At 45.4% G+C, this 26,297-nt stretch overlaps 1 protein-coding gene across 1 annotated transcript in view; it reads right to left on the bottom strand.

The window, feature by feature from the left end:
- The window catches only part of SNTA1 (syntrophin alpha 1), a 93,421-nt gene extending 69,129 nt beyond the window's left edge, over window positions 1-24,292 (bottom strand). The window contains exons 1-2 of the mRNA XM_061631659.1: window positions 23,683-24,292; window positions 20,606-20,791 (exon numbers count right to left, since the gene is read on the bottom strand). Of these exons, the coding sequence (XP_061487643.1) occupies window positions 20,606-20,791; window positions 23,683-23,956 (460 nt within the window). The 5' untranslated portion in view covers window positions 23,957-24,292. The remainder of the gene's footprint in view (window positions 1-20,605; window positions 20,792-23,682) is intronic.
- Between the last annotated feature and the right edge of the window lie 2,005 nt (window positions 24,293-26,297).

Here is a 26,297-nt window from a genome sequence, read left to right as displayed (position 1 = left end):
TTCTGAAAGGCTAAACCCAATAAACCACATCACAGTAAATGACATAGTTATTAAAAATTAAATGGAAAACAAAAGCATGGATGAGAACCATACACAATGAAAGGAAAAACAGGTAAAAGGTAAAAAGGATCAGAACAAAACAAGAAAAACTAACTTAACCTAGCTAGTGCATACCAATGGAACCTGACCAACAATCCAGAAGTCAGCATTCCAAAATGAGGGCATGAAGCACAAAGCCATCAAGCAAAGGCACAAAGAAACAGACTTAACTTATAATAGGATACCTAGCAACTAAACACCCAATCAGGAAACAGGATGGAAACATCCAGAACTGTAACAGCCTATGATCTTATCCAGCTGGAAGCAATTTCCACAAATTTGGCTTCTAGTCAGCCTTGATAGGCCCAGTATGAAATAACACAGGTGGTACTGGGTTATTAGAAGAGCAAGGTGTTCTTACAGAGCCAACTAACTTCTTCCCCAGAATTCTGTTCACCACCAAACTCTGGTCAAGAACAGAAAAAAGGCCTTAGCATTACATGTCCCTATTCAGGAAGATAGAATTTAGAGGGTCATCCTCCAAATTCCCATCTAGCTTAGCTAGAACAGTTGATAAACTTGTAACTTTATCAAAATCCTGTAAACCAGAGCAGGATACAACAAGTGCCTCAGACTTTTTAATAAATTAAATATTCATATTACATCAAGATGATATAAATCTTACATGCATTACATAAAACAATCATAATTAAAACAAATTAAAGTAATACACCAGATAGGATTACATCTAGTTTGGTTATATATTCAGTCAGTAGATACATCACTAGCAAAAGCACAAGACAGGCCGTCTGCCACGTTTTGTTTACTCATAAGATGAACAATGGTAAAATCAAAATCTTGGGATGACTCTGTGCAATGTGCATACATTCTCGCTCTGACTGATAGCCATGTTAATAGTGTTGGGAAGGAATATTCTGCAATGTTGGATTGGCAAGGAGTTCATAGCATTAACAGTGTTGTCTGACTTCACTCACTTGCACAAAGCATTTGTATTCTTTATATCAAGGATCTACCTTTATTTTATTTTTATCACCTTTGGTATTTTTCGGGCCCACATGTGTGTGGAATTGAATAGTAGCTCTCACCCCGTTTTAATTAATGAAGTTTGCTTACTTTGGGGCGTTGGCATAGAAGAGTGCTGTGGAAGAGTGGTTGCGGCGGAGGAGACGGGAGACAGGAAGCAGCGCCGAGAAGGCGTTGTGAAACAGCGGCTCGGCGGTGGTGAGAGCACCGCAGAGGAGCGCCTAGCGGCGGTGAGAGCGCCGCGGGGGAGCGCCCGACGACGAGAGCGGCGGCGAGAGAGCACCGTGAAGGAGCGACTCTGCGGCGGTGAGAGTGCTGCGGAGGAGCGCCCGGCGACGGTGAGAGTGGGAGTCGTGTTCCATCTTCGGCCTCTGGTGCCGCGGCCTCGAGTTGTTTTTTGGACCCGGCACTGCTCTCCGAGTCGCCTCCATTCATCGCTTTTGGGAGAGAGCACCGTGAAGGAGCGACTTGGCGGTGGTGAGAGTACCGCAGAGGAGCCCCCGGCGGCGGTGAGAGGGCCGCGGGGGGGGAGTGCCCGACGGTGTGAGCGGCGGCGAGACAGTGCTGTGAAGGAGTGTCTTGGCGGTGGGGAGAACACCGCAGAGGAGCGCCCGGCGGCGGTGAGAGTGCCGCGGGGGAGCGCCCGATGACGAGAGCAGCGGCGAGAGAGCAACGTGAAGGAGCGACTCCGCGGCGGTGAGAGTGCTGCGGAGGAGCGCCCGACGGTGGTGAGAGTGGGAGTCATGTTCCATCTTCGGCCTCTGACGCCGCGGCCTCGAGTTGTTTTTTGGACCTGGCGCTGCTATCCGAGTCGCCTCCATTCATTGCCTTTGGGCCCATTTATCGTCTTTGGGCCCTTGTTGTGACAGCTACCGCTATTGTCGTTTGTCACTGTTGGTGCCTGGTTGTATGAGTGGTTTGTATGAGTGAGGGTGTGAGTGTATATAGACTATGAGTTCTGTTGTTTATTTTATTTTTATTATGTGCCTGGGTGGGAGGATAGGGTATGGGGACGGAAGACCAGAGGGGGCCCGTTAGTGTAGTGACGGGTAATGGGAGGTACAGCGTTGTGAGGAGGACATGCCAGTTTAGGGGAACTCGGCCCAGACAACTGGTGGCTGTGCCGTGTTCCGGTCCTCCCCACATCCACAGGATTGCTGGTAGCTTTATCAGCCAACTCTTGGATCTCCAGTTGCTGCTTCTTAATGCCAGATCGGTAAATAATAAAACCTCCCTCATCCATGATTTAATTGTGGATGAGATGGCCGATCTCGTGTTCATTACTGAGACCTGGGTGAGCGATCTGGGGGGCATTAATCTCTACCAGCTATGCCCACCTGGGTACTCGGTTCAGCATCTGGGTAGATCCGAGGGTCGGGGAGGGGGAATCGCTGTGGTCTATATAAGTTCTATCCCTCTTGTTAGGCACCCTATCCAGGTGGCTAATGGTCTGGAGTCCCTTCATATTGCGTTGGGTCAGCGAGACAGACTGGGAATACTGTTGGTGTACCGTCCACCCTGCTGCCCAACAGCCTCCCTAACTGAGCTGACGGAGGTGGTCGCGGGCCTGGTGTTGCGATCCCCCAAATTTTTGGTATTGGGGGATCTCAACACTCATGCCGAGACCGCTTTGTCTGGGGCGGCTCAGGACTTCATGGCCTCCATGACAGCCATGGGGCTGTCTCAATTTGTTACTGTCCCTACGCATATTTCGGGGCACACCTTAGACTTGATTTTTGCCACTGGATTAGGGGATGGCGATCTGGGAGTGAGGGATTTTACATCTATCCCTTTGTCATGGTCAGATCACCGCCTACTGAGGTTTAGACTCACAATGTTTTCTTCCCTCTGCAAGGGTGGAGGACCAATTAAGATGGTCCGTCCCCGGAGACTAATGAATCCTGAGGGTTTTCAGAAGGCTCTGGGGAGTTTTCCGGCTGATAAAACTGACGCTCCTGTCGAAACCCTGGTCAATCTGTGGAATACGGAAATGACCCGGGCAGCTGACACGATCGCCCCAGTGCGCCCTCTCCTTTGCAGAGCTCAACTGGCTCCGTGGTTTACCCCGGAGCTAAGAGTGATGAAGCAAGAAAGGAGATGGCTTGAGTGCAAATGGAGACGAACTCCCGACGGCTGTAACCTTGCACTTGTGAAGGTCTCTACCAAGCTCTATGTGAAGGCGGTGAGGGCAGCGAAGAAGCAGTACTTTGCTGCCTCCATTCAGTCATCTTCTAACCGCCCAGCGGAACTTTATAAAGTTGTTCGGGGACTTTTACACTCTGGTCCTCAGAACGCAATAATATCATCAACAGCCGGCTGTAATGAGTTTGCGAGACACTTCCAAGATAAGATCACGAACATCCGCCAGGACCTTGACTCCAACATTGTAGCAGTTGATCCTAATGAGGTGTCCAGAGCACAGTCCTGCCCTGTTTTATTGGATGAGTTTCAGTTGGTACAGCTCGAGGATGTGGACAAGGTGCTTGGACAGGTGCGGGCGACCACGTCTGCTCTGGATCCTTGCCCCTCGTGGCTAATAAAGGCTAGCAGGAATGGAACAGCCGGATGGGCCAAGGAGGTGATCAATGTCTCTTTAAGAGAGGGAGTGGTACCACTCTGCCTGAAACAGGCGGTGGTGAGACCGCTCCTAAAAAAACCCTCCTTCGACCCTGAAAATCTTGACAACTATAGACCGGTAGCAAATGTTCCATTCCTGGGCAAGGTTTTAGAGCGCGTGGTCGCTCACCAGCTCCAGGCTCTCTTGGATGAAACTGATTATCTGGATCCATTTCAATCGGGCTTTCGGCCGGGGTTTGGTACAGAAACAGCCTTGGTCGCCCTGTATGATGACCTCTGTCGGGGAGAAAGACAGAGGGAGTGTAACTCTGTTGGTTCTCCTGGATCTCTCAGCGGCTTTTGATACCATTGACCATGGTATCCTTCTGGGGCGACTTGCAGATTTGGGAGTCGGAGGCACTGCTTGGCAGTGGCTGTGCTCCTACCTCGAGAATCGTCTCCAGAAGCTGGTGCTTGGGGAGCATTACTCGAATCCCTGGGTACTCCAATATGGGGTCCCGCAGGGTTCGGTTTTGTCCCCCATGCTCTTTAATATCTATATGAAGCCGCTGGGTGAGGTCATAACGAGATTTGGAGTGCGTTTCCAGCAATATGCTGATGATACGCAGCTCTACTTCTCTTTTTCATCTTCTTCAGGTGAGGCTGTTAATGTACTAAACCACTGCCTGGCCGCAATAATGGACTGGATGAGAGCTAATAAACTGAGACTCAATCCTGACAAGACTGAGATGCTGTTGGTGGGGGAGCTCTCTGCCCAGATGGTAGATGTCCGACCTGCCCTGGATGGGGTTACACTCCCCCTAAAGGAGCAGGTCCGTAGTCTGGGGGTTTTATTAGATCCGCTCCTGTCACTGGAGGCTCAGGTAGCCTCGGTGGCACAGAATGCGTTCTACCAGCTTCGGCTGGTAGCCCAACTACGACCCTATCTGGACAGAGAGAACCTCACCACAGTTATTCATGCTCTGGTAACCTCTAGATTGGACTACTGTAATGCACTCTACGTAGGGTTACCTTTGAAGAAGGTTCGGAAACTTCAGCTGGTGCAGAATGCTGCGGCCAGAGTTCTTACTGGGGCTAAAAAATATGATCATATAACTCCTGTCCTGGCCCAGCTGCACTGGCTACCAATATGTTTCCGGGCCAGATTCAAAGTGTTGGTTCTTACCTATAAAGCCCTTAACGGCATTGGACCGCAATACCTGGTGGAACGCCTCTTCCGCTATGTACCTACCCATTCGCTGCGCCTGACGTCGAAGGCCCTTCTCTGGGTTCCAACGCACAAGGAGGCCCGGAGAGTAATAACTAGAGCTAGGGCCTTCTCAGTGGTGGCCCCCGAGTTATGGAACGCCCTCCCTGACGAGATGCGCCTGGCGCCTTCCTTGTTATCCTTTCGGTGCCAGGTAAAGACCTACCTCTTTGCCCAGGCATTTTAACATTTTAAAATTTAAATTTTAATCTATTTTTGTCTTAATTTTGTTTTATATATCTTTTATAGTCTATTGTACCCATGCTCATTTGTATGTTAACTTGTTTTTATATTGTTGTACACCGCCCTGAGAGCTTGTTGCTATAGGGCGGTTTAAAAATGTAATAAATAAATAAATAAATAAATAATAGCATTAACAGTGTTGTCTGACTTCACTCACTTGCACAAAGCATTTGTATTCTTTATATCAAGGATGGGGAACCAGGTGTGGCTCTCCAGATGTTGTTATGACTCCCATCATCCACAGTCAGCAGTCTGTCTTACATGGTATGGGACCATTTCTTCAGGCCCTTGTAGTCCAACATTTTATTTCTAACAATTGCCACCACTTGCTTCCAAGAGCTTTTTTTATATATAGTTTATTACCCATTATTAATTTTTTAAAATATATTTTATTTATTATAGTGGATGAGGATATAACTATTGAAGTTATCCTCTCATGTCTGTATGGTACATGTAGATTGGCAACAGGTAAATTTTGTATATTATTGATGTTTCCCCATACTTTGGTTCTTGGAGTGACTATAGTAATACCTCAGTTAACAAAGTACATGCATTCCTGGACATTACTTCTTAAACAGAAACTCTGGTATCGGAGCTAGGAATAACATGGAAAGAATGGGGATAGGTTCCACCACCACCAAAAAAAAAAGAGCAGTTCAACATATTTTAGCAAATTTTTTATTCCAAACTAACGATATGCATATATGAAATGAAACAACTAGATAAGGTAAGCCTTCCATGCAGACCACTTGAAGCTTCTTCTGAAATGCATCCAGAGATGCCTGCCTTGCCTTTTTTCTTTTATTGTGTAGCATCTTGCTATAGCAATCAAACGCTTTGAGCAAAGTTCACCACTCAGTACACTCAACCAGGCCAGCAAGGGGCAGCTACCACCACTACCCTGTGCTTGGTCTCTCCCTCTGCCATCCTCCCCTACACTCGAGCAGACACATCAGCAGTAAATAGCGCCTCCAGAGCACCTGAAGCACTGCTTACTGCGGAGGTGCCTGTGACACCTGGCAAGTAGCACCATTCCAGCCATGCATGAGAGAGCTACCTGCAGCAGCCGCAATCCAGTAGATAAGGAGCCACATTCTGACTATCTGAGAGCCACCCCCCTCCATACCCCCACACCCAAAAAAGATTCTGTTAAAAGGAGCTTCCTTCCTAGAGGATTTGTTAACTGAGGTATTACTGTATATGTTATGTATTTTCAGGATTTAGTCTCAGGACATTTCCTGACGAAAGGAATGTGTCACATAAGAATTTGAGGCAACAGGAAATTGAGAAAACTGCCATCCGTGTACAGTTTCCATTTTTCAATTTGAGGAAGCACGAAAAGGGATTCAATCCAGGAGATCTCATTAACAACTGGAATATTTGGAGCACTTTATTCATGTGTAATTGACAGCCATTAATAACTGGAATGACTGAAGTTCCTTATTTATGGAAGTTTAATTGGAAGCTTATCGGTTGGTCTTACTTGAACACTTTATGAATGCTCATTTGGAAGCTTATCAGGTTGTTTTACTTGCCTTTGCAAGTTCTCAATAACAGCACTTTATTCCTGCCTAATGGTTCCTGTTCTTTTTCTTTCTGTTTTACTTGGTATAAAGCCATTCCTGAAAGTCCATGGTAGTCCAACATTTTATTTCAAACAATAGCCACCCAGTTGCTTCCAAGAGCCCACAAGCAGCACATGAAGATAATAATCCCCCCTTACAATTTGTCTGCAGGACCTGGACTTTAGGCACCTTCAAATGTGAAAGCTCCATTTCACTCTCATGGCTTTTAGGCAGATGTAGATGAGTTGCTGCTCCTCCATGCCTCTTTTCCCTCTCTTCCTCAAACCCAAGACCTTCTGCATGTGGATCAAAGTCTATAAAGCTGGACCTATAGCTCAGACGTAGAGCATGACAAGGTACAATTGGTCAATGTGCTAACCTAGCTATCACAGGGAGGACAGAAGACAGAGAACATACCTGGCTCCAGGTCTCTCATTGCAACATCTAATTCCACTCTGATAAACTCGTCCTCCATGTATTTGCCTAATCCTCTTTAAACCCAGCTAAACAAGGGACCATCACCACACTGCAGTCTTGACTCCATAGGATTATCTATCACAATGTTTATTAGTCCTTCTCAAGTAAAATAGGGGAACAGCATAGCTTAGCAATAGAGCACATGCTTTGCACATAAAAAGTCCCAGGTTCCATCCCCAGCATCTCCAGGCTGGGCTGGAAGAAAGACCCCTGCCTGATATCCTGGACAACTGAGGCTAGTCAGTGCAGACCAGGGGTGAGGAACCTTTTTAGCGCAGCAGGCCAAATTGTTTCCCCCTAACCCTTCATGGGCCAAGTTTGACAGGTAAGTGGAGCCACACCTGTCAAGCACCTGACATCACAATCATGCCAAGTGACCTACAAGGGTCTTCAAAAGCCCCTCTCAAAGCATTATTTTGTGCAGTGCTTTAGAAAGGGCTTTGCAGGCATGGGTGATCAGCTGATGCCAGGTATATAAACTCTTTCAGGTGAGCCAGGTTTTACCTGCCCTACTACACCCAACATCATATATGGCATCAGGTTTAGGGCTGGTGGGCATGGAGTGGCCGAAATGGCCTGGCGGGGCCTGGCGAGTGGCCAAAATGACCTGGCGAGTGGCGGACCAAATGGGGAATCCTGCTGGGCTTAATGAGGCCCCTGGGATGGAGGTTTCCCCTGCCCCCAGTGTCAACAATATTGCACTAGCTAGATGGTCCAGTGGCCTGACTCAGTGTAAGGCATCTTCCTATGGTCCTAATGTGTTTAGCCATTTAGCACACGTTAACCTTGTTCCCAATTAGCTGCCCTCTTACATTTAAGTGGGCAAATCTCTTCTGCTTTATTTTTGGACCAGAATGTAACTTTTTTTTAAAGTTTCCTTTTCTTTTTGCAAAGAAATAAAAGAGAAACAAAGGAAGTGTTGTACCCTGCGAGCAGCTTGAAGAAGCAATGCTCACAGGATCCCAGAGAAAGGAGTTTTGTGTTTTCCTTTAGGTTATACAACTCAACAGGATCAGCAGAGCAGAGCAGCAGCACATTCCACAAAACAACGTGTGGTTCTGTGGGCTTCTGGGAAAACGGAAGAAAAAACAGAGTGAGGAGGGGAGAAAAACTAATCCGCTGAAACGGCTGAGCACAGCTAAAATCAGATTGGACTCAGCAGAGAGTCTGGAAAAGGGTGGTGGTGGTCAGCCTGGAAACAGCTAGCAAACTAGAGAGAACAGAGAACAGTGTCTAGTGAGAACTCAGAATACACCCCAAAACAGATCTCTTTAGCAAGGGCTATAAACAATGTGTGGTAGGGATAAATGAACACCCCCAGGTTCAGCTAAAAAATGATTGTGGTGTGGCTTTTTTTTAGCAAGCATTTCTTTCAAACACTTTTGCAGACACTCAGAATGAATCAGGGGGTTAAAAACCACAAGCAGCCTTCACAAATAGGCACGGTTCTGGGACAACTGCTGTTGGGGGAAGACACAATGTGAATAGGACGGTGGAACACAAGGATTCCCTGTGATGGATAGGCGTTTGTCCCCCAGCAGCAGTTTTATCAGGAGCAACCCTATCACATCCTCATCCCTGTGCAAACTGATGGGGCCACCAAGGGTAGTCAATGTGATGCGCCCTGCCACATGTGATTGGACTCTAACTCCCATCACCCCCAGTCAACATGGCCAGTGGTCAGGGATGATGGCAGTTGGAATCTAACAATATCTGGTGGGCCACAGGATCCCCACTGTTGGCTTAATTCATATACAAATGTAATTGAGCAATTGACCGATTGATCAATCAATCAAAGAATGCTTTAACTGGGCAACAGCCAGCCTGATTGTACAGATGTGATTGAACAGGGCAAGGTGAGGGAGAGGTCAGAAAAGAATTCAACTAAAAAGCAAATATTTCAGCTCCCAATGTGTCTCAGATTTCTAGGGCTAATCTAAGCTCTGTCACTGAAGAACACCAAAAAAAATTCAAGTAAAATAAAAGCAACATGTCAAACAACTGTTCTTGGGTATGGTCATATGAACTCAAGTGACTTGCACATCATGTTAATTACGTGAACCAATATGTAAACTTACCATTCCAGGTAGCTCAAGATAATTTTTTGAAGTGAGACTGAGTAAGTCATTGCTGCCAGTACAGGCCTTTTACGTGCATCCCACTGTACCGCACACCCCCCCAACATTAAGGGTAGCAGGGTTTAGTTTCCTTTCAATGAAAGAGCATCGGAAATTTACAGTGACTTTATACTACTTATTATTATATAACATTTTCAGAAGTTTATTTGTTCAGCCATAAGCCATAACAAACCTGACATAAACTAGATGAAATAAGAGGAACAAGATAAAATTGAGGAAAGTCATAACCACACAACACAAAATAGAATAAAGAATGTGTTTTTGTTTCACCAAAGCCAACATAAAAGCAGCCACTTTAAGAATAAACTCTTGGTTGTTAATTGAAAACAGAAAAATCAATTTCCTGCAAATTGCTCCTCATGCTCTTAATTTCAGAGCAGCAAAATAAATGTGGGAAATTCTCAATTTCCCTCTGGATGGAACATTATGAAATCTTCCACCTAAACACCAGACTGCATCAAAAGTGTGTAAGTTAGAGGTAGCCCTTCAGCTTTGTTGGACTCCAGTTCCTATAACCCCGGAACACTGGCCATGCTAGGTGGGGATGAGAGATGTACTCCAACAATAGCTAGAGGGCACCATGTTGTCCTGCTGGATCAGACCAAGAGCCTACTCTAGCATCCTGTTCTCAGAGTGGCCTACTAGCACTCATCCCAACTGGTGATTCCCAGAAACTGGTATTTATAAGTCTTTTGTTTCCAGCACTGAAGCCTTCATGGCGAGTAGGTACCAATAACCTTATCCTCCTTGAATTTGTCTAAATCTCCTTTAAAACCACTCAAGTTGATTGCTGAAACTTGTGTGAACTGCATCATCTTATCTGTCCTGAATCATCCAACATTCAACTTCACAGGATGATACCGCCCCCTCCAGGCTGAGTTCTAGTATTATGAAGGAGGGATAAAAACTCTGCTTGCTTTCTCCACACCATAAATCATTTTATCTACCTCCCCTCTTATTCACCTTTTCTCTAAACTAAGCCCCCAAAGCTGTCACCTTTTCTTGTGGGGGAGTTGTTTCAACCTTTAATCATTTTGGTTGTCCTTTTCTGAACCATTTCCAGCTATAAAATATCCTTTTTGGGTGCGCTAACCAGGACTGTACACACTATTCCAAATGCACTGACACCATAGATTTGTGTAATGGCATTATAATATTGGCAGTTTAATTTTCAATCCCGTTCCAAATGATCCCTAATGTGGAATTAGTTTTTGGTTTTTTTTAAACAGCTGCTGCACACTGAGTGAACATCGTCACTGACCTATCTACGGCAACTCCAATATCATTTTCCTGGTCAATCACCACAAGTTCAGACCCCATTAGTGTAAATGTGAAGCTAGGATAATTTTTTTGCCCCAATTTTGTAAGGTCTTGCAGACAAATTTATGGCAGACAGTTCTCTGAATGGCTATTAGTCAAGATGGCGCTCTGGAACCTCTCAATTCAGCAGCAGTACAGGACTGGGAGGACAGCAGTTGTTGTGGGCAGGGCCAGAAAAGGAGGACTATAGCCTGCAAGACACATTGGACAGTCTTTTCAGTTGTGGCTCTCCTTTGTGTTTCCTATGGGAGGAAATTCCACAAACGGCCCCTTCATTGTTGACTTTTAAAAGAGCTGTTAAGACACTTTCATTTCAACCTGTTTTTAATTAATCATCATGCTCTAATTAATTAATACTACTTTTTAAAGTGAGTGTAGTGCAGTTTTAATCCACAGTTTTAAATAAAATTCATGAAGAAATACAATGCTAAGTAAGGACAGCACTCAAACATTTAGAGAACATTGGAGACTTATGGTGTGCCTGTAACATTTATTTGATTTACAAATATACAAGCTACATGTATTGGAAGCAACCAGACCATTGTACAGACTGCAAGACAGCACAGGATTCTATCTATCTATTTTATACATACATAGCTACTTTATCATCATCATCATCATTTATTACCCACCCTTCACCTAAGGCGGGTTACAACAATTTTAAAATACAGCATTGAAAACAATTGAAAACAACCCAAAATCACAAAATAGGGTGGGATCTAAAAATATGCATTTCAGTATTATTATCATCAACATTTATTACCCACCCTTCACCCAGAGGTCCCATTTAGTTTCAGGAGAAAATATAACATAGAAATAAAAATCGTAAAACCAAGAATATTAATAATTTTAGGGATACCCTCCCCCTCCCCAAGTTACGTACAAGTAAGTTGTTAACCTTCTAACAATTCCCAGAAGCAGGCGGGACATAAAGAGAGACAAGTACAGCTAGATGAGCAATGTCGATATTAATTGATGTTAATAGATTCTTTGTGCTCTTTTGGTGTGGCAAACTGGTAGCAGGACCCTGCAAAAATGGCTGGCACTACAGAAGGCAGAACAGGATTCCAAGACAACCACTACTTTAGCCAGACCACCAAAGCTAAAACTAGTGCATGTAGCTACCTCCAGCTCAGACTTGTTACTTTCTGTCTGCCGAGCTCTAAATTCAAACAACAGTAGCAGCCCCAAAGTATTTCTATAGATAGAAGTGTATCATCTTTCCAAACTCTGATGGATATTGCATTCCAACAGCTTGAGTGCAGTTCCCAGCTATCAAGGACCTGTTCTTTTCTTCAAGTCCCTGGATGTTCAAGCAGTTGCCCATTCATAATAATCAAAATGGACAAACCCATAACAGGACAAAGGAAGTAGGGGATCTCCTCCTAGTGGTTTGTGATGGGAGAAGGACAACATTTAGTTACTGGACAAGATAATCACAACCAGACAAAGACAGATTTCTTTCTGTCTAATGCCTCTGTTAGGTATACATGACATCTCAAATTAAAAGGTTCTATTGATGGAAAAGGGATTAGCACAGCGTGCTTTATTTTTGTCCTGCCTATCGTTCCTCCAAGAAGTTCAGGGTGCTGTACACTGTGTCTCCCACTGCCAACTGGAACTCTCCATTTTATCCTTCCAACAACCTTGAAAGATTAGAGCAGGCTAAGGAGTAAATGACCTGTGGCTAGATGCTTTAAGGCCAAGCAAGTATTTGAACCTATATCCAGCTAAGTTCTACTTATTGAAATTAATGGATCTAAGATAGTCATGCCTAATTTCAATAGATCTACTCCAAGTAGGACTAACATCTGGATACAATTCAATGTCTCTCTCTTCTGCCTTAAACTAGATCTCTTTACTTGGGCACCTAAGGATCATATCCCAATTTAGCTGGGAATCCACTGAATGGCCACTTTTTCCTTTTGAAAACATTCAGATGTATAAGCAAACAAGCATTACATTACATTACAAAGAAAACCTATTAAATACAGACAAAGCAAGTCTGGTCACCATGGCAACGATAAACTATCCACCTTAAAGTAAGGAATACCATTAAAAGGAATAGAAGGTTTCAAATTAAGAATCACAAGTAGAATACACAGCATTAGATTAAAAACAAAAATGTCTAAATATTAAGAGCTGTTATGGCAAGCAACACCACCCTTTAAGTTAAAAACAGATCACTCTCCTCTCTGAAGAAATCTTAGGTTCCACACTACAGAAAGTAATCCTGTCAGCAATATGACAGGAGCCTACTACGGTTTATAAACTTCAATCATAGGAGCAGCAAGGAGGAGTGAGTTAATGATTCTGTATCAGCCTTCCCCAAGCTAGTGCCCTCCAACTGTTTGGGCTACAACTCCCGTCAACTCCATCCAGAACAGATGTGCTTAAGGATGGTCAATCATAAAAATATTTGTGCCTCCCTTGTTCAAATGCACTCAGGCTCTTCACACACTTTTTCCAACTATTAAACAAAGGCATGATGCTAATAACAGTTTCAACGTTGTGCTAAGCCAAACTATGGCAAGGACAAATGTGTAAGCATGCAGGCTCCCAGGGAGGAGAGTACAGGCATTATTTTGCTGCTGTGCCAAGTTGTGCCAACCCATGGTTTGGCTTAGTGTGTCGTCTGAACCTGGGCTCGTGGTTGAGCTTTCTCCAGACTAACCACAAGCCTTGAGGCAGGAGTGCAGAACCTTTTTAGCTCCGGGGGCAACTTTGAAAGGTGGGCAGGACAACATGATATCTTTATGTTGTCACAGGACCGGCAGGGGAGTTGTTCTGCCCAGCTGTCAAAATCCCATGCACTTTGTGAGTCTCCTTACGCTTCTCCTTTCTGTCTCCAATGTGGAAAAGTAAATTGCAGGGCGACTTCAAAGAGCAGTGCTGAGAGGGGAAAGTGGTTTCCGTTGAATGGAAACTGCTTCCCCCTCCTTGAGCAAGACAGGCGCCTAACGCTTATCAGCTGATGGGCAATTGGGAGCGCACCTTGCTCCAGCAGTGGAACAATAAGAAGCGCACTCTAAGCTCCTGATTGCTCCTTTGAAGCCCCTTCCTTACCCACCCCACACCTTGTCATATATGATATCAGGTATAGGGCAGGTGATTAGAGTGTTGGACTACGACTTGGGAGACCAGGGTTCAAATCCCCACACAGCCATGAAGCTGACTGGGTGACCCTGGGCCAGTCACTGCCTCTCAGCCTCAGAGGAAGGCAACAGTAAAACCACCTCTGAATACGGCTTACCATGAAAACCCTATTCACAGGGTCGCCATAAGTTGGGATCGACTTAAAGGAAGTCCATAGTGCAGGTGGACATGGCTTCCCCAAAATGGCCTGGCTTGGCAAATGGGGAGGCCTAGAGAGGCAAGTTTGATCTGCAGGCTGGAGGTTCCTTACCCCTGGGGTAAGCAATAGGACAAAACATTGTTACAGCCTGTGGCTAGTCTGGAGAAAGCTAAACTACAAGTACAGATTCAAACAACATGCCAGGCCAAGCTATGGCTTAGCTCAGCTTGGGGCAGCAGCAAAACAACTGGGAACCTCCCTGGGAGCCTGCATGTTCATGCTAAGCCATGGTTTGGCTTAGTGCAACATCCAAAATTCAAGTATTTCAAGAGATAAATAAAGGGAAGGACAGTTACGATACAAAAGACAAAGAGGCAGCGGACCCAAGTATTTGAGTCAGTGCGAAAATCATTTTTCAGATATGTGCACCTGTTACAGCAATTAACATCTTCCCTGAACATGATCTACAACCTGTTTTGGTCTCCTCAGGTAACAAGAGAACTCTGGAGAAATGAAGCCAATATCAGACTTATCCTCCTGCTCGACAGAAAACACAAGGCTTATATATCTGGAAACAAACACACAGCCACAATTGAACTCAGAAGTGTCTCCCTGTCATCTCTTTCCGGTAACCAGTGACAGATTCTCCAATCAGTAAAACTCAAGATATCCAGAACAAAGACACTACAATATATTTTAGTTTACTAGACAATCAAACCCAACCGATTACCAATTAAATTAATCTTCTGATTACTTGGGAGTTAAGGACAGCAGCTAAGACCCTGATTTTCAGTTTCTTTCTACAGAAAGGGGAAAAACATGTACACCACTTTGAGCTCCTTGGAGGAAAGGTGGTATATAATAATAATAAATCTGCCCTTGTCCATGATTTAATTCTGGAGGAGGATGCCGATCTGGTGTGCAAAACCGAGACCTGGGTGGGTGATCAGGGAGGAGTTGCTCTTTCCCAGCTCTGCCCACCCGGGTATGCGGTTCAGCACTGTGGTAGATCTGAGGGCCGGGGAGGGGGAGTTGCTGTGGTCTATAGGAGTACTTTTCCTCTCACTGGGCACCCTGTCCAAGTGGTGACTGGTCTGGAATGTCTCCACCTTGTGTTGGGCCAGGGAGACAGACTAGGAATACTGTTGGTGTACCGTCCACCTTGCTGCCCAACAGCTTCCTTAACTGAGCTGACGGAAATAGTCTCGGAGGTACTATTGAGGTCCCCTAGACTTTTGGTACTGGGGGACTTCAATGTCCATGCCGAGGCTGTCTTATCTGGTGCAGCTCAGGACTTCATTGCCTCCATGACAACAATGGGGCTGTCTCAATTTTCTACTGGCCCAACACATGTGTCGGGACACACTCTTGATTTGATCTTCGCCACTGGTCACGGAGATGGTGATCTGGAGGTGGGATGTTTTTCATCTACCCCATTGTCATGGACAGATCATCGCTTATTGAGATTTAGGCTTACAGTAGCTTTTCCCCTCTGCAAAGGTGGTGGACCTATTAGGATGGTCCGCTCCCGGGGTCTGATGGATCCTCTGGGTTTTCAGAGGGCCCTGGGAGATTTTCCGGCTGATAAGACTGGTGCTCCTGTTGAGGCCCTGGTTGCTCTGTGGAACATGGAGATGACTCGGGCCATTGACACGATCGCCCCTGCGAGCCCCCTCCGATGTAGAGCTCATACAGCTCCGAGGTATACCCCGGAGCTAAGAGTGATGAAGCAAGAGAGGAGGAAGCTGGAATGCAGATGGAGGCGAACTCCCAACGAATGCAACCATGCTTTGGTAAGTGCCACCAATAAGTTGTATTTGAAAGCGGTAAGGACAGCGAAAAAATTGTATTTCGCAGCCTCTATTAGGTCATCTTTATGCCGCCCTGCGGAGCTTTTTAAAGTTGTGCGGGGGCTTTTACATTCTGGCCATCATGATACTATAGAAACATCTGAAGCCCGCTGCAATGAAATTGCTGGACACTTTCAAGGCAAGATTGCTTGCATCCGTGGGGACTTAGACTCCGATGTTGTGACAGATGAATCCAATGAAGTGTCCGGAGCACGGCCTTGTCCTTTATTATTGGATGAGTTTCAGTTGGTGCAGCTCGAGGAAGTGGACAAGGTGCTTGGAATGGTTCGGGCAACCACGTCTGTTCTGGATCCTTGCCCATCTTGGCTAGTGAAAGCGAGTAGGGCTGGAACCACTGGCTGGGCCACGGAAGTGGTTAATGCCTCCTTGAGAGAGGGAGTAGTCCCTAGTAGTCTCAAGGAGGCAATAGTGAGACCTCTTTTAAAGAAACCTTCCCTGGACCCAGATAACTTGAACAACTATAGACCGGTGGCGAATGTCCCCTTTTTGGGCAAGGTCTTGGAGCAGGTGGTGGCCAGCCAGCTCCAGGTGCTCTTGGATGAAACCGATTATCTGGATCCATTTCAATTCGGTTTTAGACCCGGTTTTGGCACTGAAACAGCCTTGGTCGCCCTGTATGATGACCTCTGTCGGGAGAGGGACAGGGGGAGTGTGACTCTGTTGGTTCTCCTTGATCTCTCAGCGGCATTTGATACCATCGACCATGGTATCCTTCTGGGGAGACTTGCGGAGTTGGGAGTTGGGGGTACTGCTTGGCAGTGGTTCCGCTCCTACTTCGCGGATCATCGCCAGAAGGTAGTGCTTGGGGAACATTACTCGACACCCTGGACTCTCCATTGTGGAGTCCCTCAGGGGTCAGTTTTGTCCCCCATGCTTTTCAACATCTACATGCAGCCTCTGGGTGCGGTCATCAGGAGTTTTGGAGTGCGTTGCCATCAGTATGCTGATGACACGCAGCTCTATTTCTCCTTTTCATCTTCTTCAGGTGAGTCTGTTGATGTGCTGAACCGTTGTCTGACTGCGATAATGAACTGGATGAGAGCTAATAAACTGAGACTTAATCCAGACAAGACTGAGACACTGTTGGTGAATGCCTTCCTCGCTCAGATGGTGGATGTGCACCCTGTCCTGGATGGGGTTACACTCCCCCTAAAGGAACAGGTTCGTAGTTTGGGCTGCAAGGGAAAGTCCTGTCTCAGTAACCTATTAGAATTCTTTGAGAGTGTCAACAAGCATATAGATAGAGGTGATCCAGTGGACATAGTGTACTTAGACTTTCAAAAAGCGTTTGACAAGGTACCTCACCAAAGGCTTCTGAGGAAGCTTAGCAGTCATGGAATAAGAGGAGAGGTCCTCTTGTGGATAAGAAATTGGTTAAGAAGCAGAAAGCAGAGAGTAGGAATAAACGGACAGTTCTCCCAATGGAGGGCTGTAGAAAGTGGAGTCCCTCAAGGATCGGTATTGGGACCTGTACTTTTCAACTTGTTCATTAATGACCTAGAATTAGGAGTGAGCAGTGAAGTGGCCAAGTTTGCTGACGACACTAAATTGTTCAGGGTTGTTAAAACAAAAAGGGATTGCGAAGAGCTCCAAAAAGATCTCTCCAAACTGAGTGAATGGGCGGAAAAATGGCAAATGCAATTCAATATAAACAAGTGTAAAATTATGCATATTGGAGCAAAAAATCTTAATTTCACATATACGCTCATGGGGTCTGAACTGGCGGTGACCGACCAGGAGAGAGACCTCGGGGTTGTAGTGGACAGCACGATGAAAATGTCGACCCAGTGTGCGGCAGCTGTGAAAAAGGCAAATTCCATGCTAGGGATAATTAGGAAAGGTATTGAAAATAAAACAGCCGATATCATAATGCCGTTGTATAAATCTATGGTGCGGCCGCATTTGGAATACTGTGTACAGTTCTGGTCGCCTCATCTCAAAAAGGATATTATAGAGTTGGAAAAGGTTCAGAAGAGGGCAACCAGAATGATCAAGGGGATGGAGCGACTCCCTTATGAGGAAAGGTTGCAGCATTTGGGGCTTTTTAGTTTAGAGAAAAGGCAGGTCAGAGGAGACATGATAGAAGTGTATAAAATTATGCATGGCATTGAGAAAGTGGAGAGAGAAAAGTTCTTCTCCCTCTCTCATAATGCTAGAACTCGTGGACATTCAAAGAAGCTGAATGTTGGAAGATTCAGGACAGACAAAAGGAAGTACTTCTTTACTCAGCGCATAGTTAAACTATGGAATTTGCTCCCACAAGATGCAGTAATGGTCATCAGCTTGGACGGCTTTAAAAGAAGATTAGACAAATTCATGGAGGACAGGGCTATCAATGGCTACTAGCCGTGATGGCTGTGCTGTGCAACCCTACTCAGATGCAGCATGCTTCTGAAAACCAGTTGCCGGAAGCCTCAGGAGGGGAGAGTGTTCTTGCACTCGGGTCCTGCTTGCGGGTTTCCCCCAGGCACCTGGTTGGCCACTGTGAGAACAGGATGCTGGACTAGATGGGCCACTGGCCTGATCCAGCAGGCTCTTCTTATGTTCTTATGACCCTTCCTTGTCTCTTGAGGCTCAAGTGGCCTCGGTGGCACGGAATGCGTTTTACCATCTTCGCTTGGTAGCCCAACTATGCCCCTATCTGGATGGCGATGACCTTGCCTCAGTTGTCCATGCCCTGGTAACTTCAAGATTGGATTACTGTAATGCGCTCTACATAGGGCTGCCCTTGAAGACAGTTCGGAAGCTGCAGTTAGTGCAGAATGCAGCAGCCAGACTATTGACGGGGACCAGTCGGTCGTCGCACATAACTCCTGTTCTGGCTCGCCTGCACTGGCTACCTATTTGCTTCCGGGCAAGATTCAAGGTGCTGGTTATGACCTATAAAGCCTTACATGGCGTGGGACCGCAATACCTGATGGAACGCCTCTCCCGCTATGAACCTACCCGTTCACTACGCTCGACATCAAAGGCCCTCCTCCAGGTTCCAACTCATTGTGAGGCCCGGAGGGTGGCTACTAGATCTAGGGCCTTCTCTGTGGTGGCCCCCGAGTTGTGGAATAGCCTCCCCGAAGAGGTCCGCCTGGCGCCTACATTATTATCTTTTCGGCGCCAGGTAAAGACCTTTTTATGCTCCCAGGCATTTTAATCATTTTTAATCATTTTAATCGTATCGTTTGAATCGTGTTACACTAATCCTAATTATCTCCTATTTTGTTTCATTGTACTTTTTTTCTTTTGTATTGTATATGTTTAGTGATTTATTGTTATGATCTATGTATTTTATCTCATGTTGTCAACCGCCCTGAGAGCTATTTTGCTAAGGGCGGTATACAAACCCAACTAAATAAATAAATATATAAATAAATAAATATATAAATGTAATTAATAATAATAATAGTTATTATTATTATTATTAGGAGGAGGAGGAGGAGATTTTGTTCTATCTTCAGAAAGGTCCTTACATCAGAAACACCTTACCATAGCCTCCCACTGCTCCAACTAGAGCAACAAGCTGTGCCAGTCTATAATGATCTGTGCTGTGAGAGCTAGACAATGGCATCAGGATTTAAATCATCAGTAAAATGAGTTGAGAAATATATCTGCTTTGGCCAGGTGCCTCAGAGCTAAATCTGGAATTCCATATTTAACAAAGGCTGCATCCCAAGCTGACTTAAGAGACAAAGCCTATTGTTACTCTTTTCTTGCAAATATGTTGAGTTTGCAGATTTTTGTTGTAAAAAATGAGGTGGGGGTAAGAGTAGCAGAGCAAACATCTGCAATTCATCTGTTAAGGGAGATAGAAGCATGAATGTCTAGTTCTAAGGATGAAGAGATAGGATGGCACATTCAAATATTTTTGTCTGGCATCAGTATGCAAACCTGCAGGCAAATTAGGTCTGTTCCTAAGGCTCCTAGCAAACCGCCAACACAAAAGGCAAGTTCTCCTGAGTGCCCCTATATTCTGACATAGTTGGTATCACAGCAAAACACACTGGCATAGCCAGGAAGGGAGCCATAGCATAGGACAAGAGTGGGAAATGTCAGGGCTGGGGGCCAAATGCAACCCTGCAGGAGCCTCCCTTCTGCCTTTGGGACTCTGCCCAGACCATGTCCCCTCCATAAGCTACACCTCTCACCAGCCCTGCTCCAAGCCCTCCTCGACTGTTTTTGTCTGGATGGAACATGCTTCTGAATGGTAAAAATGCCTCGTGTTTGCCTGGATGGAGAGATGTCCACAGCGTGTGTAGAGCTGATTCTGACTTTTGCTTAGCTGAAATATAGACTACTGCACAAAGTCACATCCAGTGCTCTGCCCTGGCCCCACCCACCACTGGCAGGCAGCCCCCAGAAGATTCTCCATGGGGGCTGAAAGAGTCTCCATCCCTGATGCAGAACAGTAGCGTTTGGTTCACTTTAAGTTGGATTCTTGCATTGAGCAGGGGATTGGACTTAATGACCTTATAGGCCCCTTCCAACTCTACTATTCTATGATTCTATGGTTGGAAAGATGCAGAAATGTGCTAGGACATTTCAAGCGGTAGAACCCACATGTCCCCCTAGCATTATATTTATTTAATGCACTACTAATCACTCGTAGTTTAATACACTTATCATCCACCACAGGCTGGCCTTTGCTTCTGCAAACCTGGAGTATGTTATTGGGAACACTGTTCATACATGCACTGCAGTGAAACAAAAGCAAATGGAGAATCCTACTGGTAAAAACTCAGAAGTGAAAGGGTAGGGATCCTCAATATCTCTACCCATTTGCAATACAGCCTACTTACCTTCCAATACTACTTCCTTGCCAGTCTTCTTTAGGGCTTGCACTGCCTCATCATGTGTGGCATCAGAGAGGTCAGCACCGTTCACAGAAAGGATGGCATCTCCTACAAACAGTGCCTCAGTCTGATCTGCAGCCAACCCTTTAAATATTTTGGAGATCAGGATGGGCATTTTATTCTCTCGACCACCTTGAAGTAAAAAGTAGAAAGAAAACGGCCAGATATTGCATTTATAAGAACATGTAGAACAAGAGAACTATGTACTACAACTTCCATCACCCCTGACCATTGGTCATGCTGGCCCTGACTGATGGGAATTTGGAGTCCAAGCAACATCTGAAGGGCCACAGGTTCCCCACTCCTGGTGTGAAAAGAACCCCAGAGTATTACAAAATATTCATGGTGTACAAGGCTTCCCTGCCCCCTATCTGGTCCTCTAGGGGGGGAAAGTAGGGTTGAGTATGTGGTTTAAGAGATGCCACATTTTGCAGGTTTCATAAGCTTATCACTCACATGGACCAATTCTACAATTCCTCATTCTTAAATTCACAGTGCATAATACTTAGCACTTTTCAAGTGTAAGAAATATTTTCTGGGTTTATTTTTTTATTCTTCCTGGCCCAACTAGCAGACAAATAGGGACCTGGTATAACACAGTTTCATATCTCTAGGTATGCATCAGATGGTTGCAGTCTAAGAGAGGAGCAGGCATTCTCTGTCCCAAGTACTGCATAAGAGTCCATAAAGCTGCCATTTTCACATTGCACTGACAGCCCAAAAAGGTCACAGGCAGGACAAAGAGAATTACAATTTTGCATGTCCCACCCCTTCCAGCTTAAGGAAGCCACCTTACCGGATAGTTGTACCATCTAGGGTTGCATAGTAATCTTCCCTGGCAAATCCTTTCCATAAGTCCCCTAACCCTCTAGAATATTATTCTTCAACCTTGGGTCCCCAGATGCTGTTGGACTACAACTTCCATCATCCATGGTCATTGGCTAAGCTTAAACCCAAAGAGATTCAATTTCTCCACAAGGTGTGCTGTCTCATCCAGTTTTGAAGGTCAAACAAAAGTGTCCTGAATCTTCAAGTTTATGCCACGATGAGCCACCCATTATGCACAGAATCTTCTGTCAGGCTAATTTCCTTTGCTATATCTTACACAGTTTCCACAAGTGGTATTTACATTTCTGAAACTTTAATTCAAATGAAAACTCTTCAGTGGCTGGAATGCATTTCTGATTTGTAAAAGGGTCCTCCCTGCTTTCTAGGGCCTCAAGAAATGAACTCTAGACTAAAAAGTATTTATGTGGGAACATGGAAAGTAGACCTACTTTTGCAGTAAAACACAGTATGCTTGTACTTAACCCAACAGCAGATATGCAAGCTACCAGTAAATATACAGCTAAAAAATAAAGAATATACATGGTACAGGTTTCAATTTCTGGATCTTTCTGCAATTTCAATTTTAATAGCATCATTTGTTATAGAAGTGATTTTCCAGGATCTAGCTGTACCATTTTTATACATATCTACTTAGAAATAAGCTCCAATGGGTTACAATAGGACCTACTCCAAGGAAAGCATGTATAGGATTGCAGCCTAATCCTGATTAAATGCTAGGGTTGTATGTGAGGGAGGGCGAGGCTCAAACTTTATTTTATATGAATGAATACAATTTTAATCAAACATATTGTTTGGAATGTGCAGCATATAATATGTGGATCAATAACTTTGCATCAACTCACATGGCATGCAATCATAATGATAAGGACTTCAGTTATGCCAAAGTTTTCATTCAAGCTTAACTTTGAACCTCCCAGAATTTCTACTTGTGTGACATTGCTAGAGTTGCAAGGAGCACTATCCAGTTCTTATGGCAAGAGTATAGAGCCTGTGGCCTTCCAGATGTTGGTGGACTCCAACTGCCATTAGCTTCAACAAGCACAGCCAATCACCAGGGATGTCAGGAACTGGTAGAGATGTCAGTAGTCCAACAACATTTGAAGGGCCACAGGTTCCCCACCTTTGCTTAAGGGCAAAAGAATATTGCATATATAAGGCTGGGCTCACGTTGGTCCAGTAGAACATAAATTCACAGGGTCATTTTCTAAAGAGTCCCTTACTACCCAGCCAGCATTCACAATGAAGCTTGCAAACTTTGAGATACACAAATTCTTCCTTCTCTTTGCTGTGCAAGAAAATTCTTGGGTCAGAAAACATGCAGTTAGCAAGTTCCTCAGATGCTTAAAGCAGTGTTCCTAAACTTTTGCACTGAAAATGGTCTACTTTTTTTAGCTTCTTTTAGACATTTTTAATGTGTCTTATGCTAATTAATTAAACATGCTAATGCTAATTAAACATTTTAATTGCATTGTAATTGCTTCTTTTATTTCTCATATTGTATGTCATTGTATTACGATTTGCATTCCATAGAACATACCATATAAGAAATAAAAGAAACAACAAAAATACAATTAAAAATCGATTATGACGATTTAAAGTAGGTATGTTGTGGACCACATGAATGAAGTTCATGGACCATTGGTGGTCTACAGACCATAGTTTGGGAACCTCTGGCTTAGACTGAAAGCAAGACTCGTTTCCCCCCTTCCCCCCTCCCCCTTTCCCCCCTCCCTTAATAAAACTCTAATTCCTTAGGGGCAGCTGAGCAGCTCCTTCAGCGGCTGTAATTAATGCCTAGCTGCATCAGAACTCAAGTCGAGAGTTCACTAGACGCTTCTCCTTCTATCCGCACGGTCCTTCAAGCTTGTTTTGTTTGCAAGAGTCCAATTAAAGTGGTTAATTAAAGGGTACATAGCTCAAGTTTGCGAAATGTCATATTTCCCGTTGCAGGGCAAGGCAGAAGCCAAGTGACTGTGGGTGCCCCAAAATAGCCAATCCCCAAGCCAGCGGAGATAAACTCTACGAAGGCGGGATAAAGAGGTACCGTTTTACCGTTTGGCTTTGGTCCTGGTGCCAAGGGGAGCGGTGGGGAGAGGAGAGTGTGGAGGAAGAGCCAAACTATTCAAACTGACCAGCAACTGGGCCCGATCGGTCTTTCCTCCCCCCGCCCTTACCTTTGATACTGATGCCGAGCCCCCCCACGTCCTGCTTCACGATCCGCACCGTGCGCTTGATGTTGGTGAGCGAGTCCGGGACAGGGGCGGACGGCTCGCCGCCATTCAGCTGCACCGGGCTGGGCGGCGGCTGCTGTGGTTCCTCGCCGCCCTTACTGCTCGGGCTGACGTTCAAGAAATCCTCGGAAAGAGTAACCAGGACTCGCAGCCACTGCTCGCCCGGCGCTCGCAGCTCCAGCAAGCCGCTCTTGGGCGCTCTCCGGCCAGCCGCCATCTTCAGCGCATTCCTCGGATAGCAGCCGTCGCTTCTATTGCGCCGCCGCCACCACCTCCTGCTGCTGCCTGCCTGGAGCCGGGACGCACAGCAAGAAGATACCGTCCGGGCGGGCAGCCGACCGAACAGCCACCGCCCGGCGCTTCCCCGCCCACAGAGCCGCCCTTGGACCCTCCTCTACAATCCCGGGAGGAGGACTGCCGGCACGTGGCTGCTCGGCTGTTGTTTGGTGACGCCCCGTCTGGAGGATCACCCCAGACTCATTTTTCGTAGGCCCGGAAATCACCCGAGCGTTGCTGTTTCCATTGCCATGGAAAGGAGGAGTGAAAAGAGTGCATCTGAACTTGAGCGGTGTGCCGTGCTTATAGAGCTAACTCAGATCAACACACATCCTGCCCACGCTTTCTCAGGCGCGCGGGATATGGGCCGCAGTTGGTTTCAGCCGCCCTGCCCAGCGTACCGTCACACCTCGGGAAAATAGAGATTCATTTTAACTGGCAGGGCTAGTGGCAGCGTCAGGGTAGGGGTTTGGGGCATAAATCTAGAGACCCACTCTGTAGAATAAACTGGAGGGACCCCAAACGCTGCAGGGCTGGCTTACCACGTTTTGAAGTAAATTGCTAATACACATTCCCATTTAATGAGGAGGGACTTTAAGACCATTTAAGCCTAGAGTCTAAACTTGCACTGGACAGGGCTCCTGCATTATACCTACATAGCAGACTGAAAGTTAACAGGTAACATCTCCAACAATTTTGCTCATGAGGAAAGGCTTGTTGATTTTTTTTAAGCATGCTGGTGGGCGGCTCCATAGTGAAGGCTCCTCCAGATGACCTGCTCTCTTTCTCAGTTGTCTTCTACGTGTATGTCATGGTGATTTACATACATACCATAAAAATAGCCCAAATAAGGTTTTAAAACACTACAAAAATATCTGGTTAAGCTTAAAAACAATACAAAATGAATATCTAAGGCAAAGACCTGGTCTGTAGTTCCCCGGTTCCTCCTTTTTGCCTGTCCCTATCTTCAAAAAAGGCAAAAAGGAGGAACCGGGGAACTACAGACCAGTCAGCCTAACATCAATCCCTGGAAAAACTCTGGAGCAGATTATAAAGCAGACAATCTGTAAGCACCTTGAAAGCAATGCAGTGATTACTAGGAGCCAACATGGATTTATGAAGAACAAATCCTGCCAAACTAATCTTATCTCATTTTTTGACAGGTAACCTCCCTTGTAGACTGTGGGAATGCTGTGGACATAATATGCCTCAACTTCAGCAAAGCTTTTGACAAAGTGCCCCATGATATTCTGATTAGCAAGCTAGCTAAATGTGGGCTGGATGGAACAACTATCCGGTGGATCCACAGGTGGATCCAGAATTGTACTCAAAGAGTGCTTATCAACGGTTCCTTCTCAAACTGGGCAGAAGTAACGAGTGGGGTACCACAGGGCTTGGTCCTTGGCCCAGTGCTCTTCAACATTTTTATTAACAACTTGGATGAGGAGGTACAGAGCATGCATATCAAATTTGCAGATGATACAAAATTGGGGGGCATAGCTAATACCATGGAAGACAGAAACAAAATTCAAAGGGTCCTTCATAGGCTGGAGCATTAGGCTGAAAACAACAGAATGAAATTCAACAGGGATAAATGCAAAGTTCTACACTTAGGAAAAAGAAACCAAATGCACAGTTATAAGATGGGGGATACTTGGCTCAGCAATACGACATGAGAAGGATCTTGGAATTGTCGTTGATCACAAGTTGAATATGAGCCAACAGTGTGATGTGGCTGCAAAAAAGGCAAACGCTATATTAGGCTACATTAACAGAAGTATAGTTTCCAAATAGCATGAAGTATTAGCTCCCCCCTATTCAGCACTTGTTAGGCCTCATCTTGAATACTACATCCAGTTAATAATAATAATAATAATTTAATTTCTGTGTCGCCTATCTGGCCAATGGCCACTCTAGGCGACATACATCTTTGTTTCAATAAAATACATCATAATAAAACAATACAACGATAAAACTATAAAACTATAAACAATGACAGTTCAGAGTACTAGGCAATTTATCATAGTGATTAACCCTCCCCGGAAGTCCCAAAGGCCTGTCTGAAAAGCCAGGTTTTCAAGGCCTGGCGGAATACATTCAGGGAAGGGGCATGCTGAAGATCATACGGGAGGGAGTTCCAGAGAGTGGGGGCCGCCACTGAGAATGCCCTCTCTCTCATCCCCACCAACCTAGCTGTTTTAGTTGGCAGGACTGAGAGAAGGCCCTGTGTGGCTGATCTTGTGGGGTGGCATAATTGGTGGCGTTGGAGGCGCTCCATCAGA

Source organism: Rhineura floridana, chromosome 6 (assembly GCF_030035675.1).
Source record: "Rhineura floridana isolate rRhiFlo1 chromosome 6, rRhiFlo1.hap2, whole genome shotgun sequence".
Lineage (NCBI taxonomy): Eukaryota > Metazoa > Chordata > Lepidosauria > Squamata > Rhineuridae > Rhineura > Rhineura floridana.
The sequence above is the reverse complement of the archived record's forward strand: the minus strand, read 5'-3'. Positions and strand labels throughout refer to the sequence as shown.